The sequence below is a fragment of the Galendromus occidentalis genome, unplaced genomic scaffold (assembly GCF_000255335.2).
Source record: "Galendromus occidentalis unplaced genomic scaffold, Mocc_1.1 scf7180000077419, whole genome shotgun sequence".
In the NCBI taxonomy this organism is placed as follows: Eukaryota; Metazoa; Arthropoda; class Arachnida; order Mesostigmata; family Phytoseiidae; genus Galendromus; species Galendromus occidentalis.
This window is the reverse complement of record NW_003805407.1, coordinates 506,929-527,419: the sequence shown is the minus strand read 5'-3', so window position 1 is coordinate 527,419 and position 20,491 is coordinate 506,929. Positions and strand designations below refer to the sequence as shown.

Here is a 20,491-nt window from a genome sequence, read left to right as displayed (position 1 = left end):
TGACGAAACGGGCACTATCGTATGACGTAGGACATAGGAGATGTTTTTCGTCGAGATCGTGGCGATTCTCTTGATGGGAGCTCCTCTTTGCCTAATGTAGGTACTGGTGACGTGAGAGCGGCTCCGAGTTCTAGGAGCGTACAATCCTAGCATGCTCGGTTGTCTGCGTCACGAAAGAAGCTCGCTCCCGTTGATCAATAACTCCGCGAGATTGACGATCGCTTTCCATATAATGGCTTATCCTCGGCGTCAAACAACACATCCCGCCGAACGTCCCAGATATCTAGGATGCTCGTTCCATAAAAAAAATGTCAACCCCTTAGAAAGCCGCAGAGGGTTGAAGACACGAATCATCGTTTCCGGTTGACTCTAAGCCGACATTCGTGCGCTCGTATTCTTCAGCGACGACGAACATCGCGCGGAATCATATTCCTTCATTGTTCCGCGCTGATCTGCTCAGAGATTGTGGGTCTCTATGATAGTGATCATTAGTATCATTAGGCCTCGACTGCCGTCGCGGTTCGCGACCGTGACCGCGATTTTTCCTTGCTCGGCGGGGCGTTTCCCTGCCGAATGTCTCTGGGCGCCTGAAAATGCTGCGAATTTCCGGCTAAAAAGCCGCGAAGAAAGTCGAGCCCTAGTAATCGTTGAAAAACGGAAAGTCTTAATGAAATTCACGAGAGTAATGTTATTGGTCTCATCAAGGAAGGGTGAGACCACGGAGCGAGGAGTATGGCCATTTGTCGAACGACGCGCTCTTCATCCTCGCGGGAGACAGCCGGAATATGGATGATCACGACATCCCGATAACGGATGATTTTCGCGGATATTCGAAGGGAAGGCAACGGCAAGGTAGGACGCTCCGCTGAGCACCCACATCATGAATAGCTCCTTCCATGGACAAGAGCGTCAGAGCTTCAGGGAGAAATGGCTTAACCGCGTTAGGGTCCTTTGCGGGGATTTCCGCCCTTAAGACGCTACATACACTTCCCGGATGGCGATGCCACCGACGCTGACTTTTCGCATAGAGAGAGCTCCCAGGATTCCGGAGCGGGCTATCTTCTAAAGACAAATAATATGGGTCTCTCTACTTACGTGATTCTAGAAGGATACAAAAGAAATCTAGCCCTACTAAGGGAGCGCAAGACCGTTATTTGCGGCACTCATGGATAGGTTCTCAACGGGCGAGCGCGGGAGTAGAGGCTAGTCCCCAACCGCACGGGGAGGAAGAGGGGCCCCAGCTCTCGAGTCCTGAGATCCACGACTCCCCCCGTCAAGGCTGTCGCAGAGCAATCGGCATTATGAAGAACGAGAAGGCACTTCCCGACCCTTGTTCGGCAAAAAATGAGTCTCTCTGGCGATCAGGCCCTCAGCCCGCAGTCGAGTCGGTTACTGACGATACATGACCATTGCGCTAAGGAGAGATAGAGCGGCCGATTCAAGGCGGAGCAAGCTCGATGAGCGAAATCGCGATCACTACTATGCTGGGAGATGTGGAGGAAGTCGGACGCTGAGAAATATTTATCGTCGAAAGATTGGCATGACGAGCTCAGCTCTTCGCTTCTATTTTATTCCTCTAGCCGACAGTCCCGAAATGTGAACAACATTGGTGACGACGATATCCGAAGGTGTCCGACATTTTGTGATGTTCGGATACAATCGACTCCCGAAATTCCGAACCCCTGATGATCCGCGAACCTCCCCTATTTGCTATTTGCCTCAATACTTTGCGGTGAGGGTGGTGGAAATTCGTTTCTAGAGGCTCGCTACCTTGTTCCACAGGTGAACCATGATGAGGGGAACTCGGGGGCGGTTTCCGGAAGGTATACATATGGTGTCTCCTGGACATTCGGAAATCTCGCTAGTGTGCTCGTTTGAGCGGCATCGATGCACGGTATCTTCAATATCATCGATATCTACGGGCCGACTAGCTCTCAATTTTTCCGCGGATTTCTGCCCGTGGAGGTCTTGGCTTGCTGAGTGATTGTGCTCCATCGGAATTGCGTGCAGGGAAGAGCCTTACGCCGCAGATTCAACTATACTCCGATGCTCATCCATACAGTCCCAAACTGCCAACCGAGCGGCCCGTTTGTGGTGTTCCTCGAGCTCGTCGATCCAAGTAACCATCTGGAAATGATGGAATCGAGGGCGGAGACTTATGCGGCACAGCCATTACTTATACCCAGGATAGGAGCCGCCGCCGTGGCTCTGAAGCGAGGGTCAAGAAAGCTCCCTCATGGCACCAGCTCTAGGTCCTGCGAGCCGCAGACCTGCGAGCGCTCAGAATTCTAAAAGCAGCGGACGGAAAGCCACAAGACTGAATGCCCCCTTCGCGGGGAAGGGTCTGTGTGATCTAGTGACGCTAAGTGACGTGTGTTCGGGAGAATCCTGAACGCCGTGCGACGATAGGAGTAAGACGACTTGGACGAAGCACTCACCAGCATACTTCCGTCGTCGTTATTGTTCTTGCAGATGAACTTCAGACATTCAACGACTTCCAAGCCGCCGAAAGCTTCCTGAACTGTGTTCGTGAACTCGGTGGCGAACTGTTAGAGATTCCCCGATGAGTCTCGACCTCACCCACAAATGTCATGGTTTTCCCATCCGAATCTTGGATAACCGGTTCGAACCAACTCACCTCGCCCGGTAGACGTCCCAGGAAACAAGACACAAGCACTCGAAGAGGCTCCAGACTGTAAACTAAACGCATATATTCTCGAATTCGATTCTTTCGGGCACGGGCACTGGCGGATGGGGCGCTGAAGACGAGCTGTGCGGAGGTGCTCCATAGTTGGGTTACCCTTCATTTTGACGCCCGCGCCGGCAGGCTTCAGGGTCGGCCTTCCTCATCATTCATCGGTCTACTGGAGGAAAAACCCGAGGGGGGTCGAACATGCACTCACCGCAGAAGTTGAAATCCGGTATATTATTCTCCTTGTACTCCAAGTCTTGGCTGACAGTCCGATGCTGTGCAATCACCGAGAGCCCAATGAGGACGCTGGGAGTCAATTTCATCTCGACCAGAATGGCGTGAATGCACGGAGTCTTTTCGGCGTAAGAGCGGGTGCTTTTAAAAGTGAAGTTCCTGCTCTCAAGTATCCACCAAAAAACTACCCGACACATTTTGAGCTAAATTACTTAATTAGGATGTTTACTCTTGCTGAACAATCTGGATGCCGCAGCTCCTGTCGATGTGACGGCCTCATGGTTGAACGAGGGTAGGGCAAAATTTGTTTCAGAAACATACCTGTTGCAGTAATCTCTCCAAGTCACAAAAAAAATCCGAGTCGAATCGGGACGTCCTCGGCTGCGTCAAGTTTCGTAACAGTCAGGAATTACTTCTTCACGTTCCAGCGAGGTTCGCTTGATCGCCGACCCCGATTGCCGAGATCAAAAATCAGGAGGTATAAAATCGGAAATATCCATCTCATGTTTTTCATGGAACTTTTTCTTCCTGAATCAATCGGACACTTGTATCCGGCTCCACTCAAATTCCCATCGCTCAAGGACTCTCTTCGAAATTCGTACAGACTAAGAACCACTCAAAAAGAATCGAAGCCACGGAGGTAACCGCACCATGAACCGAAAGATCAGATTGCGAGGAGGAGCCCTTCTCTCGCTTGTCCGGGCCTTATGGAGGCAACTCTACGCATCCTGCGATTTATTGTGAGAGTTCGTCTCCCTCAAGTTTTTGCCGTCCCATGGTTGCGCTTCCTCAGTCCTCAGTTCCCCATGATGAGTCGACCGCGCCGATTTGACGATGGTTGGAGCTTCTCGCAGCAAATGGGTTCCCTCTCTGCGATCGTCAATTTCGCAACCGAATCGATCGCCGTCTCCGTGATATCCCCAGCCGTCCAGGACTCGCCTGTTTTCTCTTTGTTCCTGAGCCCCACGGCCGTCGCCGTCCCTCTGCCGGGAACCTTGAACGAGAGACGACAAGGACGTGTATCGCCCGTCCGGGATGATTGATCTCTCGACTGAGTTTATTATTTATTAAAAACTCAGCGATCCTCCTTTCGCCTTTCCTCTCGCTGACTGAAAACTTCGGGAGGCCTTCGATCCCTGCAAGAGAGCGGAGCGAGTTCACGAGCTTTCAAAGAGGCACCCAGGTAAAAATTTTCCCGGAGAGAAAGTCCAGGGGAGCGCTTGTCGTTTGGGCAAACTTGCGGCAAGCCGTACGGAGGCTGTCCCGAATTAGTGACGATTCTTCCGTGATCTCCACCATGGGATCGATGCTGAGCTGTCATTCTAGAAGTTGCTTGATGATGCAGAGGAAGCGTATTAGTGTAGTCAGATCCATTCATGGCGATAACAATAGTGTCTCCACGGGTCTCCCTCAACCTTCTTGATGAATCCTTCTTCTGATGCTCGAATCGCACTTGATGACATTGAGGAGCCTAGCACGAAGACAGATAATTTTGAGCATGCGGATGTGTTCCGTCGGCGAATGGATATCATCTAAGATAATTGCACTCGGGAAACGCAGCTTTGACTCGCGCTCGCTCGCATCTGAGATGTCGCTATCGGCGTCTCAGATTCAGCCCTTCTCTCAGAGGTTTGACGCCGGGCAAAGGGGGCTCCGTTCGAACCCCGAACCCGGGTCTGAGCTCCTAGCTAATCTCGATTCATCCAGAATCCAGTTCAACACGCGGGAGGGTCACCAATTCGGCCAGGGCAGTGAGAATCTCCGGAATTCTCGAGGCGCGATATGTTTCGACGAGGATCGAGGCGAGAACTTAGGACGGGGATGATCCGGGAAGACTGCGCTGAGTTTGCATCGCGTAATCGGACACCCCAGGAGTCCACCGAATTCCTAGGAGAGCTGAGAGCTGAGCTCTGCATGCCGACGTGTGGTTGAGACCAAGCGCTCTTTCAGCGGGTCGCCGACATGCGCTGCCCTACAAACAATGGGATCATGCCGTCAAAGGATGTTGCTCGCCAGGCTCCTATCGATATCGCTCGAGGAGAAACTGGCGAAGCTCTCCACGAGAGTATCCACTTTTGCCATAGAGGAACCCTTTTAGTTTCTGGAGGCGGGGGAGCTCGTACTGCAACTTGGAGCCAATAGCCCCGCCGGCAAATTCGTGATTTTTGAAATTGTTGTCTCGCTGGTGCCCTTCTCGCTGTGGTCACAAAGTGGTCGCATTAGCGCGGATCCCATTTCCTTAAATCGCGGCTTAGCAGGTTAGAGAAGAGAAAGGATGATTTACCAAACAATAGGAACACTCGTCGAATCAGACACTGGTCCCAATAGCTCTCAATTTCAAACAGATGAGTGCTTGCTCCGAACGGCGACGTGTCTCAGTGCTATTCGCGCCTCAGAGGACCTCTTGAACATCCGGTTCATTCCGTCATACACGCGACGCTCAGGATGTCGGAGTTGAGCCCTTGCATCTATGACGGCCTAGAGTTGATGCTTGCGGATACGAATCAGACGAACTCTATGGACACGCCCAAGTAAATAGCCCGGGTTCCCATATTCCTCCTGGTGACGAAGTTCACGATTCCACTGTCGTCCTTAGCGTATCGGAAGTATTAGCAGTCTTCTGATTATTCTCAAGAATATCTCATCTCAGCCCGACGCGTCGGCGATATCTTCGGGAGCACGTGGACATTTCGCGAGAATCTACGATTCTAGGTGGATCGACGATGCGGACTCGACGGTCATCTTCGGGATGGCTCTAGTAGCTGCCCTAGCGGTCGGGCTCGGGGCGTATATCGCATTCGTGATACGAGTGACTTTCCGAGAAAATCGTCGACGGAAAAGGTAAAAAGGCCAGAATGAATCGAACGAAGCATGAATTGTGGACACTTATGTACTGATGGATACGAGGCTCCAAAATCATTCGGTTCGATAATACATGTCGATGGCACCGGAGTCCAAATAAAGGCATGGATTTTCTCCTCGCAGAATATTAAATTCGAAAATTCTGCCCCAATCGCTCCATACTTGCGGCGAAACTAGGATCGAGTCCATCCTGCCCCAAGGGCTTGACACGCTTCGAGTTTTTCGTTCCAGGCTCGAAGAAATCCTCAAGAATGTTCCAGTCAGTTTCAACGCAACGAATCAAAGCCTCGCGGGAGTCCTGGATGTCCGGAGCCGCCCCGACGACGACTCTGGCTGTGACCCCGGGCTCGTCGCCGCCCACAATGCTGGCCTCCACCCGAATATAGTTTCCAGCACCGATCGCGGTGCCGCCCATGTGTCAAGCTACAGCGCCGCGTACGACGCCAAATACAAAGCCGCTTGTAATCAAGCCTACCATGCGGATGAATACGAGTCGGGGAGTGACACCGAGCGGTTTTGAGCTCAACAAGAGGTTCGGTTCAACAGTCCTCCTCGCAATTCGAATAGATTTTCTTCCCCGAGGCCATGCGGGCGCCCTCAATCTTCCGGCGCAGAGGCGACCCGAAAACTGAGGGAGGTGCATCAGATAAACATGAATTGTGAGGAGAAATAAACTCGGCTCGCAGTGATGATTCAAGTTTTGTAAGATTATACCCTGCTGGCATCAACCTTGTCCTCTTTTGTCGAACTGATTTGTATCGTACCGTACAGGCTCATCGAATATGATGCGGAGGGGTATTGAGCGGCCTGCTCGATCCGAGCTCTTATTGTCCGAGTTTCGAGGAGAGAGGGGCTGCCGTCTTTGTGTGTATTTTTGTGCAATAAATGCTCGATATCTACATCGTACTATCCACTGATGGGTGCTATTCAAAATTAGCGAAACCATTTCCTCCGCGTCGCTGCTTGAAGAAAGAAATCTCCTCGAATAAGAATGTAATAAAAGTCTGCGTGTGATTGAATCTCCATGCTGTCGTCGACGGACACGACGAGGGAATGATTAAGTTTCAATCTAGCGCTGCCTTCAGCGGGAACAGAGCGATCTCGTATGGTCACCGAAGGAGAGAGTGATTCGATATCCGCCATGTGTGTCGTTCTTTTTTCCCCTTGAAGCGAGCCTCCGCGAGTGCAGGCTCCCGGACGGCTACATTTGTGTCGGATCGAGAGATTTGCGCAGAGCAAAAACCCGTCATTGGTCTATACGATAGGCTGCGTCGGCTGCGGGGAGAAGAGAACCTAACGGGATAAAGTCAGACAGCCCGGACTGCGGGTAACACTCCGGCCCGAAGGATACGGGGGGAACCAGGGTCCTACAAGAGGCCATGAGAGAAAGTTGGGGCCCGTGCAGTGCAGCTCCGTCCTGCAAACGGAAAAGCGAGGGCTCCGAGGGGAAGATGGAAGCTCGAGGGCAGGGGCACCGAGCAGGAATGTAATGCTATCGCCTCTGCAGATGACCCCAGCCGTCGCGGGATGAGTGAAGCCATTTAGATAACGTTCACTTGCGACCGGAAAAAACTAATCCTACCACAAACAGATTGGCGAGGAGGAACCTCCTCGATCTCTCGCTCATTCGATCGTTGCTCCTCCTCATACCTCCCCTGGACAACTCAATGGAGAGGACTTCGGACGTATCACTTCTGTATCATGTTTTCGTTCGAGGCCGTACAGGACATTGAGATGGAGAAAATACTTAGAAACGACCACAGAACATCCGACTATTTTGATGTCTGTAGCATGAAAACTTTTTTTGTCGACCCACGCGCCAGGTGGATGTTCAAGGTGTTATTTCACGGGAAGAGCTGTTGGGAGGATTGGTTCCTCGAACGGTCCCAGACAGCCATCTGGAAAGATCGCAGCTTCCCGTGATGGGAAGGTTGCTGAGTAGAGCGCTCTGGGAGAGAAATTTCTCTCTTGCCGCGGAAATCGACGGGTTGAGCACACACTGAAATGCCCCTCCCAAACGACGCTCTAACCCATTAGGGATGTAATCCTCGGAGATCCAGGAATAATCCGTTTCAGGGACCAATTTAGCATGTTTAGCTCACGCCTACAATTTTCAACCCTCAAACTGAGGGATTACCTGCAGTCGGCAATCGCAGTCTCATCACGGAAAAACTCGGTTCGGATGCGACCTGGGGTAAACAATCAATCTTTCGGAATCAATATGGATCTGGTCTGCTTCGTCGTATCGGGCGAATATGATTCCTTCCGTAGCATCAAGTTCTTTCTTGTCTTTGCTACACAATACAAGCTTTGTCGAGGCTGTTCCGTGAGCATTGAGAGATGCCTATATAGAACGAAGAGAAGTGATCCCTGGGAGATTCCTTGGAAGCGAAAGACAAGGAGGCAAGGTCGGAACGCAAAAGTGGAGCCACTGACATCGCAGGGGACGAAAAAAGAACGGTCAATAGAGAGTCTTGGAATAAAGGAGTGGAGGAAGATTGAAGAGAATAGCAGGCATTTCAGAAACGACCGGTTTCTGCGCGCCCAGATGAGATCTCCATCAATCGAACTTGTCCCTGCTTCCCTTAGTCTCTTCGTTCGACAGCGTTTGAAGTTGCTTTGCGCTTTTCCGATGTTCCCCTCTCATTCTCGGAAGTGCCATTTGAGAGCAAGCATTTGAGAGACTTGTGACAATGGAGAATATCGAAGATGACTTCGAAAGGAAGGAATGCAATTGGAATGGGAAGGGACAAGAAGGGGGAACAGAATGGAAAGGAATGGAGGGAACGACTCGCAACAGTAAGAGAGACAATATGATAAAATCTCCAGAGACAGATTCGAATCCAGATGGAGGAGCAGACTCCCTTGGACCCTAGAGTGGTCCTGTTGGGGTCGCGCTGGAAGTCCTTCAGACTGGAGCCAAATCGGAGCTCGTCCGAGAAATGGCGCGAGAATTACGCGCGACCGGAAGTCGCTCCGTCATCCCAATGAACGGCTATGATTGAATCGAGCAATCTCGAGGAGTTCACCACCCAGAGTGTTTCAACGAGTTATCGTTGAGGACCATGAGATAGGATCGCCAATCATGGGAATGTAAATTATCATGGAAGAAAGGGACCGAAAAGCCTCTTCCAATGAATGGAGCTCGCGTGAGGACGCAATTTCGTGTTGTAGAGCTGCGAAAGACGTCCACTAGACTTCACGGGTCGACCCCGAGAATTTAGGAGTGCTCGCCGAACTTTCTATCAGCGGTCAGAAGCAGCAAGCTATATGTATGTAAGTGGGGAGCTGACTGCATAAGTAGTCGGACGGTTGGTTGGTCGTTCGTCAGCTGTCCAATTCGTTCCTCTTCCTACCCGTCGAGCCTCGGGGGGCTCGTAGGCGAAAGCGGCGTGAAGCCCTTATCACGAGCAAATATTTTAATGTGTTCCACTCTAATGGCGAACGGCACGGCTGGGTTGGGGAAACTACCAGTCTGTCAACGTTCGGATAATCCGTAGTGGACATCGGTTGCTTATATTTAACAAAGTTTCCCGTCGCTACGCGACCCGGCGTCGTTGTCTGGCGAAGAGTTGTTCTCTTTAACGAGCCCGGGCTCGGGGGCCGAATGTGCGCGGATGACCGTGGTGGAACTGAGCGAACTTTCGCAATTTTCTCCCCTCCGAGATGAATGAGTTCGAATCGAGGCTTGAAACCCGGGATAAGGAGGATATTAAGCAAGGCGAAGCTCAGACTCCGAAGGTCCCAATCGGGACACCGTCGAACTCCTTCCCGTCCAAGAGTTTGAACGTCTTGCGACGGTTCGGGTACGAAGAAACCGAGGAGAAACTATTATTGGTGCTCGCAGGGACGAATACTGGAGTCTACGTGAGTCGTGCTTCGCATCTCCACAGCGCCCTGGATCGATCGGCGTCACCCTTGATTCAACGGAGGTAAGACCCATCCGGGTACGAGCTGCGCTATCAGCGGAAGACTGAAAAACGGAAGATGGGACGGAAGCCATACGCAGCGTGAATGAGACACATCCGTGTGCTACCCAATAGGCTGAGACCTGGGCGTCGCGTTACCACTCACGAAGAAGGAGAGGGAGCCAAGTCACCGGAGAGGGAGCCAAGACTAAACGGGATTACCTGAATCGTTCTCCCATGAGCATCTCTCCTCCAACTGAAGTATTTCGTCAGGAATTCCCAATTAATCGAACGGCTGAGTAAGCTTCAGTCAAATCCAGTCTGCTCTTCATGCGGCTGCAAGCTATCCGAGCCGAGAGCTTCATGCGGACAACTCCATGATGTCCGCATGAATCTGCCCATGTAGAGTTATCGTCTACGCGGGAGATTCAAGACAAGCTTGTAATCAGGCTTCCGAACAGGAGCTCGAGACGCTTCTCGTCAGAAACGTCTCCGGAGCCAATGCCGGGGTGCCGGAAGTCATTGCTGAGGGGAGGGGCAGAGGGGGAAAAACGAAAGTTGCAATCGGAGTCATCCGAATCCACTATGTCCTTCCCACGCTCCCCTATCTTATCGCTCGCGGATAGCAGGCTGGGATCAGCAGGTAAAGCAATGTCGTGAGCGAAGGAGTAGAGACTGGTTGTATCATAGTGCGCGCTTTCTGCTCAGGGCGGCTGGTATTCCGCGTGTTCAGGCCATGCGGCTCTTGAGGCAATTTTTATTCACTCCCTTGAACGTAGGAGGACTGAATTATTGTCTGATTTCCGTGAAGACTTTCCGATCTCCACGTGGGATCGGAGCTGGAACATCCGGACCCAGCGTCGGGAGCAGATGGGTGGAGGGAAGAGAGACTTAGCTCCGCGGGGGGCGGGGAATCATTTTCTTGCCACTTTCTTCGGCTCCGGCGCTCTTCAAGGAACACTCTCCGTGTTCTGTCGCCATATGCGCCTGGATTGTGGAACCTGGAGCCTTCCATAGGATTGTGTGACCAGGTGGAGAGAGCTGCGCCGGAGAGCGATGTCGGTCTTGAGAGGACAGACCCTTATTCGGGGGGAGAAATTGATTCAGGGTTGAATCGGGAGATGGACTCGCTTTTTTTCCCCAGCGTAAATCCCACGGAGAATCCCATTCAAGGCAGGAACGCCGTGTTCTGTTTGGAATTCTCGTTCGAACATAAAACGGAGATTAGCGTCCCTTGGAATCAGGCATTCGCGGACTCGAGCGAGAACCGTTCCGACATCTGGAAAAATGATACTGCAGGACGGGATTCTCATTACCGACCGTCGCTTGGCTCAGGGCTTGGAATCCCGAGGTCGCCAGTCCTCCTTGCTCAAGCCTTATCTGCAGAACGGTGTCGAAGCCGGCTGCCGGAAGTCCCAAACAATCACTGACACCTATCTCGGAAAGGTCAAGAATGAAAACTATGATACTCAATGGACAATCATACGGAAGTCGCTCGAAATTATGACCGGTGACTGGCTCGCTGTATACCGCCATGGAATCAGCTGTATCGACATTGATGGATCAATGACTCTGACGACCAGCATCTGCCCTATCTCTACTTTCAGCGCATGCCCGACAACCTCAACGGACTAGAATAGAGAGGCTGGCCAGCAAACCGCCGAAGAAGTGCCTGCGGTACTCGCTCCGATGAAGGTTGGTCGGCGGACCTTTTCTCTTCCCCTGCTCGCATGTCTACATTGGTCGTAGCCGCGGGCTCCGTTCCTAGTAATTACATACTAAAATAACAGCATTATATAATGGCTAGTCATTATTTTTATACATCAGACCACCGCACGAACACAGCCGGCGGCACTCGACGCGGAAGATCCTATATCTCGTTGTTCAGCCGGTGGATCCGGGCGGAACATATCTCACCTGAACATCTTCAACCGACAGATGGAGAGAGGGAGACTGCCATCAGGGAATTGACTGCAGGGAGGAATCTCCCCACTCGGCCGAGGGAAGAGTCCGGATCCAGTGGAAATTATTCAAAAGAGGGAAAAAAAGATTTCGACCGAGCTCTTCGGAAATTGTAGGCAACAATCAATCAAACAGAGTGGAAAGTAGAATCTCAAGCCGCATCCAATGTTTTTCGCGGCGAAACGTGCCCGTGTCACTAAATACCGAGGAATGCTCGAGAAACGACGACGGGCCGAAACGAGCCCAGAGTGGACGTGGGACAGGACTTCGATACCAGCCGAGAAATCGCCCAAGGACGAGGTCGAGCACAGTCGCTCGAAAAATGAAGTTTGTGTTATTCTGCCTCGTTTTTTCGGCCGCCCTGGTTCAGGTATGTGCTAGGGCCGCTCAACCGTGCAGCTGCTCGAATAAGAGCAGGGGCTTGGCTCACAGTCACAATGGTACGCGCCGTGGTTGTAGCCGGCACCTGGAACTCCTGCGGCTTCAAATTGGCCGAGTGACAGCACCGGGGAAAATGCACTTCAAGTACAAACTGCGGCTCACCAGGCCCTTGTATCAGCCTCGCGTCGACTTCACCATTTCCAAAGGAGTTAAGCTGCCGTGCTTCGGTGGCTATGGATCATGCTCGTACAGCCTGTGTGGCTTCAACAAGTACCCCATGGAGGAAAGAATATGCTCCGGCTGGGGCTGCGAGTGCCCCGTACAAAGTGGCATCTACAACAGTGGCCTGATGTCGGTCGACCTGCCGGATCTGAGAGGCCTAGGACGCGGGGCCTACGGTCCCGTCGAAGTGGAGGTCAGATTCCGCGAAAGGAATAGAGTCATCCATTGTACGAAGTTCAAAATCCTCGTCCATCGTCCTCGAAAGAGGAGTACGAGCCTGCGAGAGATCGAGTTCCAGTCCCGGGATCTGACCGATGTCGTTTTTATCTGAATTCGACTCTAATCCGATGTCCGAGAGAATTGTTCTCCGAGATCGGGGACTGTGGATGAGTTCGAAGCAGTCGGATATCTTGTGTCGAAATGTTAGCAGGACAACGATCGAAACTGATCTCGTGAAATAGAATTTTTGTGGAAATTATCGAGAAACTGAGGATTGTGCACAAACGCTTTTGGTGGCGTTGGCAGTGAGTATGTATGTAGAATGGATATGCATAAACTAGAAAACATCGGTACACCGAGAATTGACGCGAAGAAGGAAATAAAATGGTCTCTCTGAAAACAGCGATGCCTTCGGATTCCTCATTCTTGCGTCGCGTCGGCTCATCCCGCGCCGAATTCGCCTTAAGCGTCGGAGAGCTGAGCTCTTCCGATGCGAAGGCGGCTCGAGCTCAAATTCGTTTCAGCTGGCGCTGAATCGTCCAGTGGGATCCGGAGAAATGTTCGCCAAGACCCACTCTTGTCCTGGGCCGTCTTCCAACGTCCGGATTGAGAGTCCAAGAATCGGCCCAAAGTATCGATTGTAAGTTGTGATCCGGCACGACACCAATGCGCGTAGCGACGACGCGACGTAAGCAGGTACCCACCGCGAGCATACGTGCACCGTCTGATGTTTGTGTAAGGCGATGCGGGCTCCGCTTCGGTCTGTTACCGGGAAGCCGTGACCCAATCGATCCGGCAGAGGTTCGCGCCCGATATGAAGGATGACATCACTGTCACTGTAGCTCAGCGTATCTCATAGTATGGTGTTTCTTCGAGCCATGGAGATGGATACTAGAAGAGCACGAGCAAGGAACACGATCCGAGGGGCGAACATCGTATCGTTACGTGGTCGATCGGCTTTCGAACGTGCATTCTGGAAAACATCACTGGCTTTTCGTCGAACGCGAGCGAGAATGGAAGGTCACGTCTGATCATTGATTGTACGGCAATAAACATCTTCTGCTCCCGACGGAGATGTTTGTTCATCATCTAGCCGCGGAGCGAGCGAGGGGCTCGCGTCGGTATGAATTGAGCTCGCTACGAGTCGTTACGCCTCCTCGAGCGAGGTGATGAACATTATCAATGAGCATTGACTGCTCTGATTCGTCGAAACCACCCCTCCCCCCAAATTCATCCTCGGCTTTCAATCGACTGATGTGGAAGAGGATCTGAAATTGTTTCGAGAGGGGAAGCTTTCCATCAAACACGGAATTATTCACAGGATTACTCGTAGAACCCTGAGGCCTTCACTCGGAGCCGATTATTCCCATGATCATTCCCCTGATGGATACCAGCTGTGGTAAATTGCGACGACGTAGTCCTCTCTTCAGTGCTGGAGCGACGATGTCGATATGTGCCTAACGGATGTATGCTTTTTTAAAGCAACAACACTTGCTCACTTAAACTACTTTCTTCCCTGAGACTGATAGATCAGTGTTCGCAGTTTCGCGTCGAGTAGCTTGATGAGATATCCAGGTTTCTAGCTCATCAGTGACTTCCGAGAGTTCGAATGAAAACCCGATGGCTTCGAATCGTAGACCGATCGGATAGGGAAAGACGTCGATGAGAAGTGCTCCGTGACGAATAGGATGACCGAGTAAGCGCGTCGCTTCCGTATAGACAGATGAGAAAAGCGTTCGCTTCTGACTTCCGCGGACTTCCGTGTCAGGACAGCAGATCGATTCTCACTCACGGGTGTACTCGAGGTCGCAGCCCTATTGCCAGAAAATTCAGTTGACTCGCAGCGGAAATTCTACATGAAGCGTTGACTCAGCAACGATGCACCATGATTCAGAAACACAGGGCCTCCCTTCCAGTCATCGAATGGGCTGACATATGATCATGGCAAACGTCAGTTGGCGGTGAATTTGCCTCCCCAGGTCTTATGGCGGCGAATCTCCCCAAATTAGGACCGAATAATTAATTTTAGAATATCCTATTCCTCGATTCATGAACATACGTGTTTCATTGAGTTTTCGATGGGCCGTCTTGTCGCCAGCGTATGTCGGGAATCCACAAGATTCCGGAAGTCCCTCGGAGGATGAAGGCCATGGATGAAGTTGTCTGATCAGGAAAGCTTCCGACAACTTCGAGACCCATATACGCATAGTCACGCAGAGCTGAAACCTAGCTCGGGTGTTTTCCTTGAGGCAAGCAGATCGACTAACTTCGGACTTCTAGGCGGAATAGGGGTTGATCCATCCACATCGCAAGAAGTCCCAAACTCAGCCCCATCGACCATACGAAAGCTATCCGAATCCATTTGGAACCAGATCAGAATAAAGAAAGTTAGACATACCCCCTCCCTGGGCGCGGTTATATGATGCCGGGTCGGATAAAATCATCCTCGAATGAACTAGGTGTGGCTCGGAGCTATTCTTATCCGGATCCGGGGAAACGAAAAAAAATGTTTGAAAAGCATTCCCTTCCGGAGCTATATCCTCTTTCGAGCGCAAAGTTCGAACGGGATGGAAGAAAGCAATATCCGTGTCTGGAACCGAAAAGTGAAAGAAGACTTCAGCAGAGCCTAGCGGAACGAGCAGCAAACGGGGAAGTGTCTCAAGCGATAGCGAAATTTCTCGGGAGACAAGAGCGGAGGAAAGGAAGAGAAAACGTAGGAGATGGCATTTCCAATTCACCGCTGCGAGTACGGTCGTCGGATCTAAGCCTTTGGCGCGACGCGGGCTGCATGCAAACTTGGGAACTTGGACTCCGTGAGCTCAATGGGATTGGTCTTCCCCCGTATATCCGGAAGGTCGTCAAAATGGCTCTTCTGCCCAGCTTCCCGACCGCCTTCCTGCATGCCTGCCGTCAACCATTCAGGCTGCCGTTCCGGACCTACTAAGCTTGTGCTGTCGTCTCTCCTGCTGCTACTGGGCTACGTGAGTTGCGTGCGAATGTGTGACAACTTTCGAGGAGACCCACAACTTTTTCTTTCCCTCGAGCGGCTCCATTGTTCTTGCTGACGAACACTTCTGTGTATGAACACTGCGTTTATTTGGTCGTTGTCATCGTACTTGACGTCGTCGTTTCCCGTCCGCCGTAACAGCGAGCCTGCGGCTCGACCCTCTTCCCCGCACCTCTGTAGCGCCCGATATTGTTGCCGCTGCGTCTACAGAAACTACCACCGGTTGATCCTTCATGACAAACTCATTTTTCGACCTCCGTCAGACCTCCGCTGTGCTGCTTGACAAACTCTCGACACGTCGGAACGACGTTTATCGTTGCTCCTCAATGTCGACTCTTTATGAAGGACGTCGTACTTTCGGCGTAATACTTCAATATCTGTAGGATACAGCGCCCATGGAAGCGGCCTTAGGCTCCATGGCTGCTCGAGGTAACAATAGAGACTTTACGAGACTGGTGGTGGAGGAAGACTCCGGATCTCCCAGAAATAATCAACGGAAGAGAAATGTAATCTGCGATTTCCGAGCAGCGTATGCCATTCCATCCGTAGCCGTGTTCAGTTCCACTATATCATTTTTTTTTCTGTTGACATTCAAGTTCTGTGCCGCGTCTCCCAGGATTAGACTTCTAGGTTCTCGGAACGGAACCAAGGTCTCGACCCCGAATCATGAGAAAGAAGGATTTTCAGAGTGGCTTGTCAGTCTGATCGAATATTCACTTCGGTTTCTGGCCGTGGTCCTGGGACACGGGCGATTAATGATGGATGCTGTAAGGATCCTACCGGGTCTTGATCCCCGGTGACAACCGAACTCTTCGGAATTCCGTGCCCTGGGAGTAGCCAAGGTCGGGACCGGGATCATGTACACCTCGAACGAGACGAATTGCTCAATATCTTATCGGTCCTAATGGAGCTCCGATGGGCGATTCCGCGTCACCACTGACGCAATGAATCACATTACATCTGTCCGGCGTTGTCGCAATAGGAATCACTGCAGCCGACGGGGTAGATTAATTGGGGACACATGACTCGAGGCTCCGCTCTAATCGAGAACGAGGCTCGGATACCGAGAACAGAATATTCTAGGGACCGAACCCTTGACTGAACGGGTCGCTCCAGAACTTCGGGCTGTATTCTGCGGGAATCCTAGCCTCCTGAAGAGTCATCATTTCTCAGAAATCGTTGAACTCGATGAGCAGCGCGAATCCTCCACCGCAAAATTCCGCGCTCAACCTGCAGCATAAACTCTGCAAAATGGATGTCCGAGCGTGAATGGGCATCCGAGCTGATCGAAGCTCGATAGACGAACGAGTGCGCGACGTATAGCCTGTCGCTTTCGGCGGGGTTCCTCCGCCCTATGAGGCCGTCCGTTGGTCCTGATGATTGGACCGGTCATCCGAAAATTCAACGCAGCTAGGTGAGCATGAATGTGTCCTGGAGAATAAAGAGAAGGAAGAACCTCTCTTCCTCGTCGAATATCGCGCCTGAATCGTGTTCGACTTCTGTGAATAAGCTCATTCCCCCAACAGACTCTGCGAGTCTGAATCCGGGCTCCGAATCATCCGGAGGAACAGCCTCAATCTAGATTCTCAGAGGGACGAAGCATTCAAGATTCCATTCCTAGATCCTCTCGATTACCCCCCCCCCCAAAGCGTCCGTCTCCTTGGACCATCTTCATCAGTATCGATGTTGCCCATTTGATCTCACGAGACCGGAATCGCTAATTGTAAGCGGCTTGTCAGGGCGATTGAGGTTAATGACGGACCTCCATGAGACGTTTGGAGTCATTTTACGCGTACTGTGCCATTGTCATCTCAGCTAGCAACAGGGATGGACTTTCGACCATTTTGATGAGTTTCATCATTCCAACAAGCTCCCTTTGAGTGCACCCTTCGAGCCTGAGCTTTCCGGCTTCTCCCGCGCAGATCCGGCGCGTCCTCCTTCTCAAATTTGGTATTCACAAGGGAACGTCTTTTTTCCCTAAGTGCATTCATGGCGTTTCACAGACTGCCCTTGGTGACGACGACAATGTCAGACTGAGGAAACGAGGGGCACCAAGGGTTGAGAGGACGACTTTGAGGTTTCGAACGTATGCACTCTTGGACCTTAAGGGCAGATCATTATAACGCGTGCTGTCCCGTAGTGTTAATCATTAAATGGAACTCATCGTCAGCCCGGGGCTCGGAGCCTGGCTACAGGCCAGTTGTTCTCTCCCGAATTATCTCGCTTTTCCCTCCGAATTCTCTTATTTGCGCGCTCTTTCGCCCCTCGGTCCATTCAACGCAAGCTGAATGATACCCTTGGGAATGGGGTACACGGTGCGTGTACTTCGAGTTCTGTGTCGAATTGGGCCAATGAAAAACTATACCAGGTTGGCAAGCAATAATCAAGCGGTCGAGAAGTTTGCCTTCGGTAGCAGAGAGACTATTTGTTCATTATACAGGAGCGCGAGTCCAGTAAATTCAAGAACCATTGGTGGACAAGAACTGTGTACATTGTAACACAAGACTTTCCGTCTGCCTCCCGGTAATTTCACCGAGCCCTTATTGCTGCTCCAAGTTTGGCTGGAAACTTTTCGCCACATTCCTTCGTTATCGGCACGGGCAGGTGAGCGATTCGCGAATTGACAACATTGTAACGGGATGCCTCCCTTTCCGGAATTTCGTAAAGTTCGACGCTCACTCCGCCTCGGCACGTCGAACTCTATTCCGACCACGAGCAACGAGAAACTCCCAGCTCTAGGAATGATTTGGAGGGAAGCAGGGACATGCCGAGATTGGAGGGAGGAGAGTATTTCTCATCAGGCCCCATTATTATGCTCTGACAAAGCAGGACAGTGTATCGGAATCTCACGAGAAGAATTGTCGGATCCCTCGCATCAGTGGTAGAGCCCTGGTTCCTCCTCAGAATCGCTCTTTCGGAAAGTCGGTGGTCCTATAATATTAGCCAATCGGTCTTCAAACCGCTCCGCGATCCGGAGTTCTGCGCTCCGGGAAATCGATCGTCGGTCTCCACAGCCTTCCGAGGCATTTCACATTACGACTCGGAGAAAACTGGGCATCGAAGGAGTCCTAGTCTCACTCGATTCGCGCAGTCCCGGGATATCTCGCGACCGTCTCAGGACTGCACTGAGCTGGTGAAGCATTCTCAGGGGAGGAAGGAGAAATATTTGCTCTTGTGTGTCGTCGAGCGTTCTTGTCTCGTTTCGAGCGATCAGTGCGGGATACGGATATACTATTAGGGAGCGAATATTTCTCATATATCTCCAAAAAGGAGAAATGATTGAGTGACGTGGCTTCAGCCGAAGAGTTTCTCTTAGGTTTGCTTCGCTTTACTTAGCGAGTTAGCGGAGCTATACTGTTCATTTGTCATCGACATCAATTATCCGCTTGCGCCGCTGTCAGCCTTCCGGCCTCCTGCTCTAATAGGGTAGGTCCCAGTATTTATATACTTCTCTCAATCCTGTGTTCCGCCGTTTTCGGGCGCAGGGTCCGTCATACCTAGATCTTTGGATACTCACTCCCCGGTAAGGACCGGGAGAAAATAGGATAAGATGTCCAGTCGGAAAATCGCATACCGTACTTAAGGTGACGAGGCTCCGTCCACCGCAACGGGAGCCTCTCACTCGGTGCGGCTAGAGACGAAAATAGAGGGCCAGCTTGAGAAATCATCACGCGACTCTATGGGGAGACTCGAGACTCGTCTTTCAACTCTTGACCTCCATTACACCGCCTGACCCGGTGGCTTTGACTGATTACATTAGCACTAGTCCTAAGGTTCGTCTCGTAGGTTCAGCAAGCTTCTTTTCTGCTCGGCTCGTCTGTTGGTTCGTCGCCCGCTATGCCGTTTCTCCGCCGGTAGCGACACATCCTCAGACGAGGGAGAACAAATGTTCCACGCGAAACATTTTATGAATCAGCTTTTATTCACCACAGCTGTGTCGACGGTGGCGTTGCGGAGCACTTCTCTCCATTCACCACCCGCCGTCCATTTGAAACATGCGACTTAACACTTTCGTCCGGGCCACTCTCGGCAATCATAGTTTTTCTACTCGGAGTCCTCAAGACCCGTAGGAGTATGAAATCGGTCGCGAGCTCCAAGAGATGAAATGTCCTCGCACGGTTCGATTCGGATTTTCATATTACAGACCTCTTAGAATCCGCGAATTTGCGTAACTCCCAATTCAGAGATTATTATCGATCGGGGCTCATTCAGTTCTGACGCAAGCTTCCGATATGGATGCGCGATTACCCAGTCGAGTATTTCTCCGGATTGATTGTCGATGCTGTCCCCATTATTTTCTGCCATAATGACTTCGCAGGCGTAGCGGTCGGAGTAGAATCCTTTCCCGATTTCTTCCAGAGTACTGTGCGTCTCTGATAATGGTTCTCTAATTGAATTGAAGAGAGGATTCCTTCTGAATCCGAGGTCTTGTACGGCGTCCCAAGTACTTCTCAGGCGAATGTTCAGGGCAAGTATAAGAGAATTATCATTTGTGACCATTTCATTGGCGATCATGTTCGTCTGCATATGAGGGAGATTCGTCCCGTTCCACATGCCGATAACGCCATGACACGCAACCCGCCCCGGGACGAGTGTCTTGGCGGCCGGAGCCCTGCTAGTCAGACATACCTACATGGGAAAAAACGCTGAAGTCGCTCTCATTCGCGCACGTGGCGAGCTCCGGATTTCTAAAGAGGAATGGAGGAACCTCCGAGACCTTAAGCCCAGCATACGCAAACTACAGAACGGAGTCCTGAACGACTTCGTTACTCATTGACGGACACCGGCCCCGAAGACCGACCGACGCCTTCAAAAGGTTTCATGAGCCTCAACGCCGGAGGGAGCAGCTCCGCCGTTCGGCGTATCTAAGCGAGGTATCGGGCAGGGAGAATTCCTCCACAGAAACTCCTGTTGAGAATCACAGCTCACAGGGCGAGCAGATCTCGACCGACCCTTCATTTTTGTGGCAGAACTCACTTCGCCTATTTCAGCGGAGTCCCGAGG

At 51.6% G+C, this 20,491-nt stretch overlaps 3 protein-coding genes across 3 annotated transcripts; 2 read left to right on the top strand and 1 right to left on the bottom strand.

Annotated features, from left to right (window-relative positions):
• Positions 1-2,019: 2,019 nt before the first annotated feature.
• Positions 2,020-3,123, bottom strand: LOC114828189 (uncharacterized). Its single transcript, XM_029111234.1, has 4 exons — positions 2,904-3,123; positions 2,639-2,700; positions 2,439-2,546; positions 2,020-2,127 (listed from the first exon to the last, which is right to left on the bottom strand). Exons 1-4 carry the CDS (start codon positions 3,121-3,123, stop codon positions 2,020-2,022), a joined length of 498 nt encoding a protein of 165 aa, XP_028967067.1.
• A 2,122-nt stretch (positions 3,124-5,245) lies between these two features.
• On the top strand, positions 5,246-6,701 carry LOC100905969 (uncharacterized). The gene is made up of 3 exons (XM_003742509.1): positions 5,246-5,457; positions 5,639-5,767; positions 6,020-6,701. The coding sequence occupies exons 1-3, from the start codon at positions 5,372-5,374 to the stop codon at positions 6,306-6,308; spliced, it is 504 nt and encodes a 167-aa protein (XP_003742557.1). The 5' UTR covers positions 5,246-5,371; the 3' UTR covers positions 6,309-6,701.
• A 5,158-nt stretch (positions 6,702-11,859) lies between these two features.
• On the top strand, positions 11,860-12,883 carry LOC100906116 (uncharacterized). Its single transcript, XM_003742510.2, has one exon. The coding sequence runs from the start codon at positions 11,981-11,983 to the stop codon at positions 12,590-12,592; it is 612 nt and encodes a 203-aa protein (XP_003742558.1). The 5' UTR covers positions 11,860-11,980; the 3' UTR covers positions 12,593-12,883.
• Positions 12,884-20,491: the final 7,608 nt, after the last annotated feature.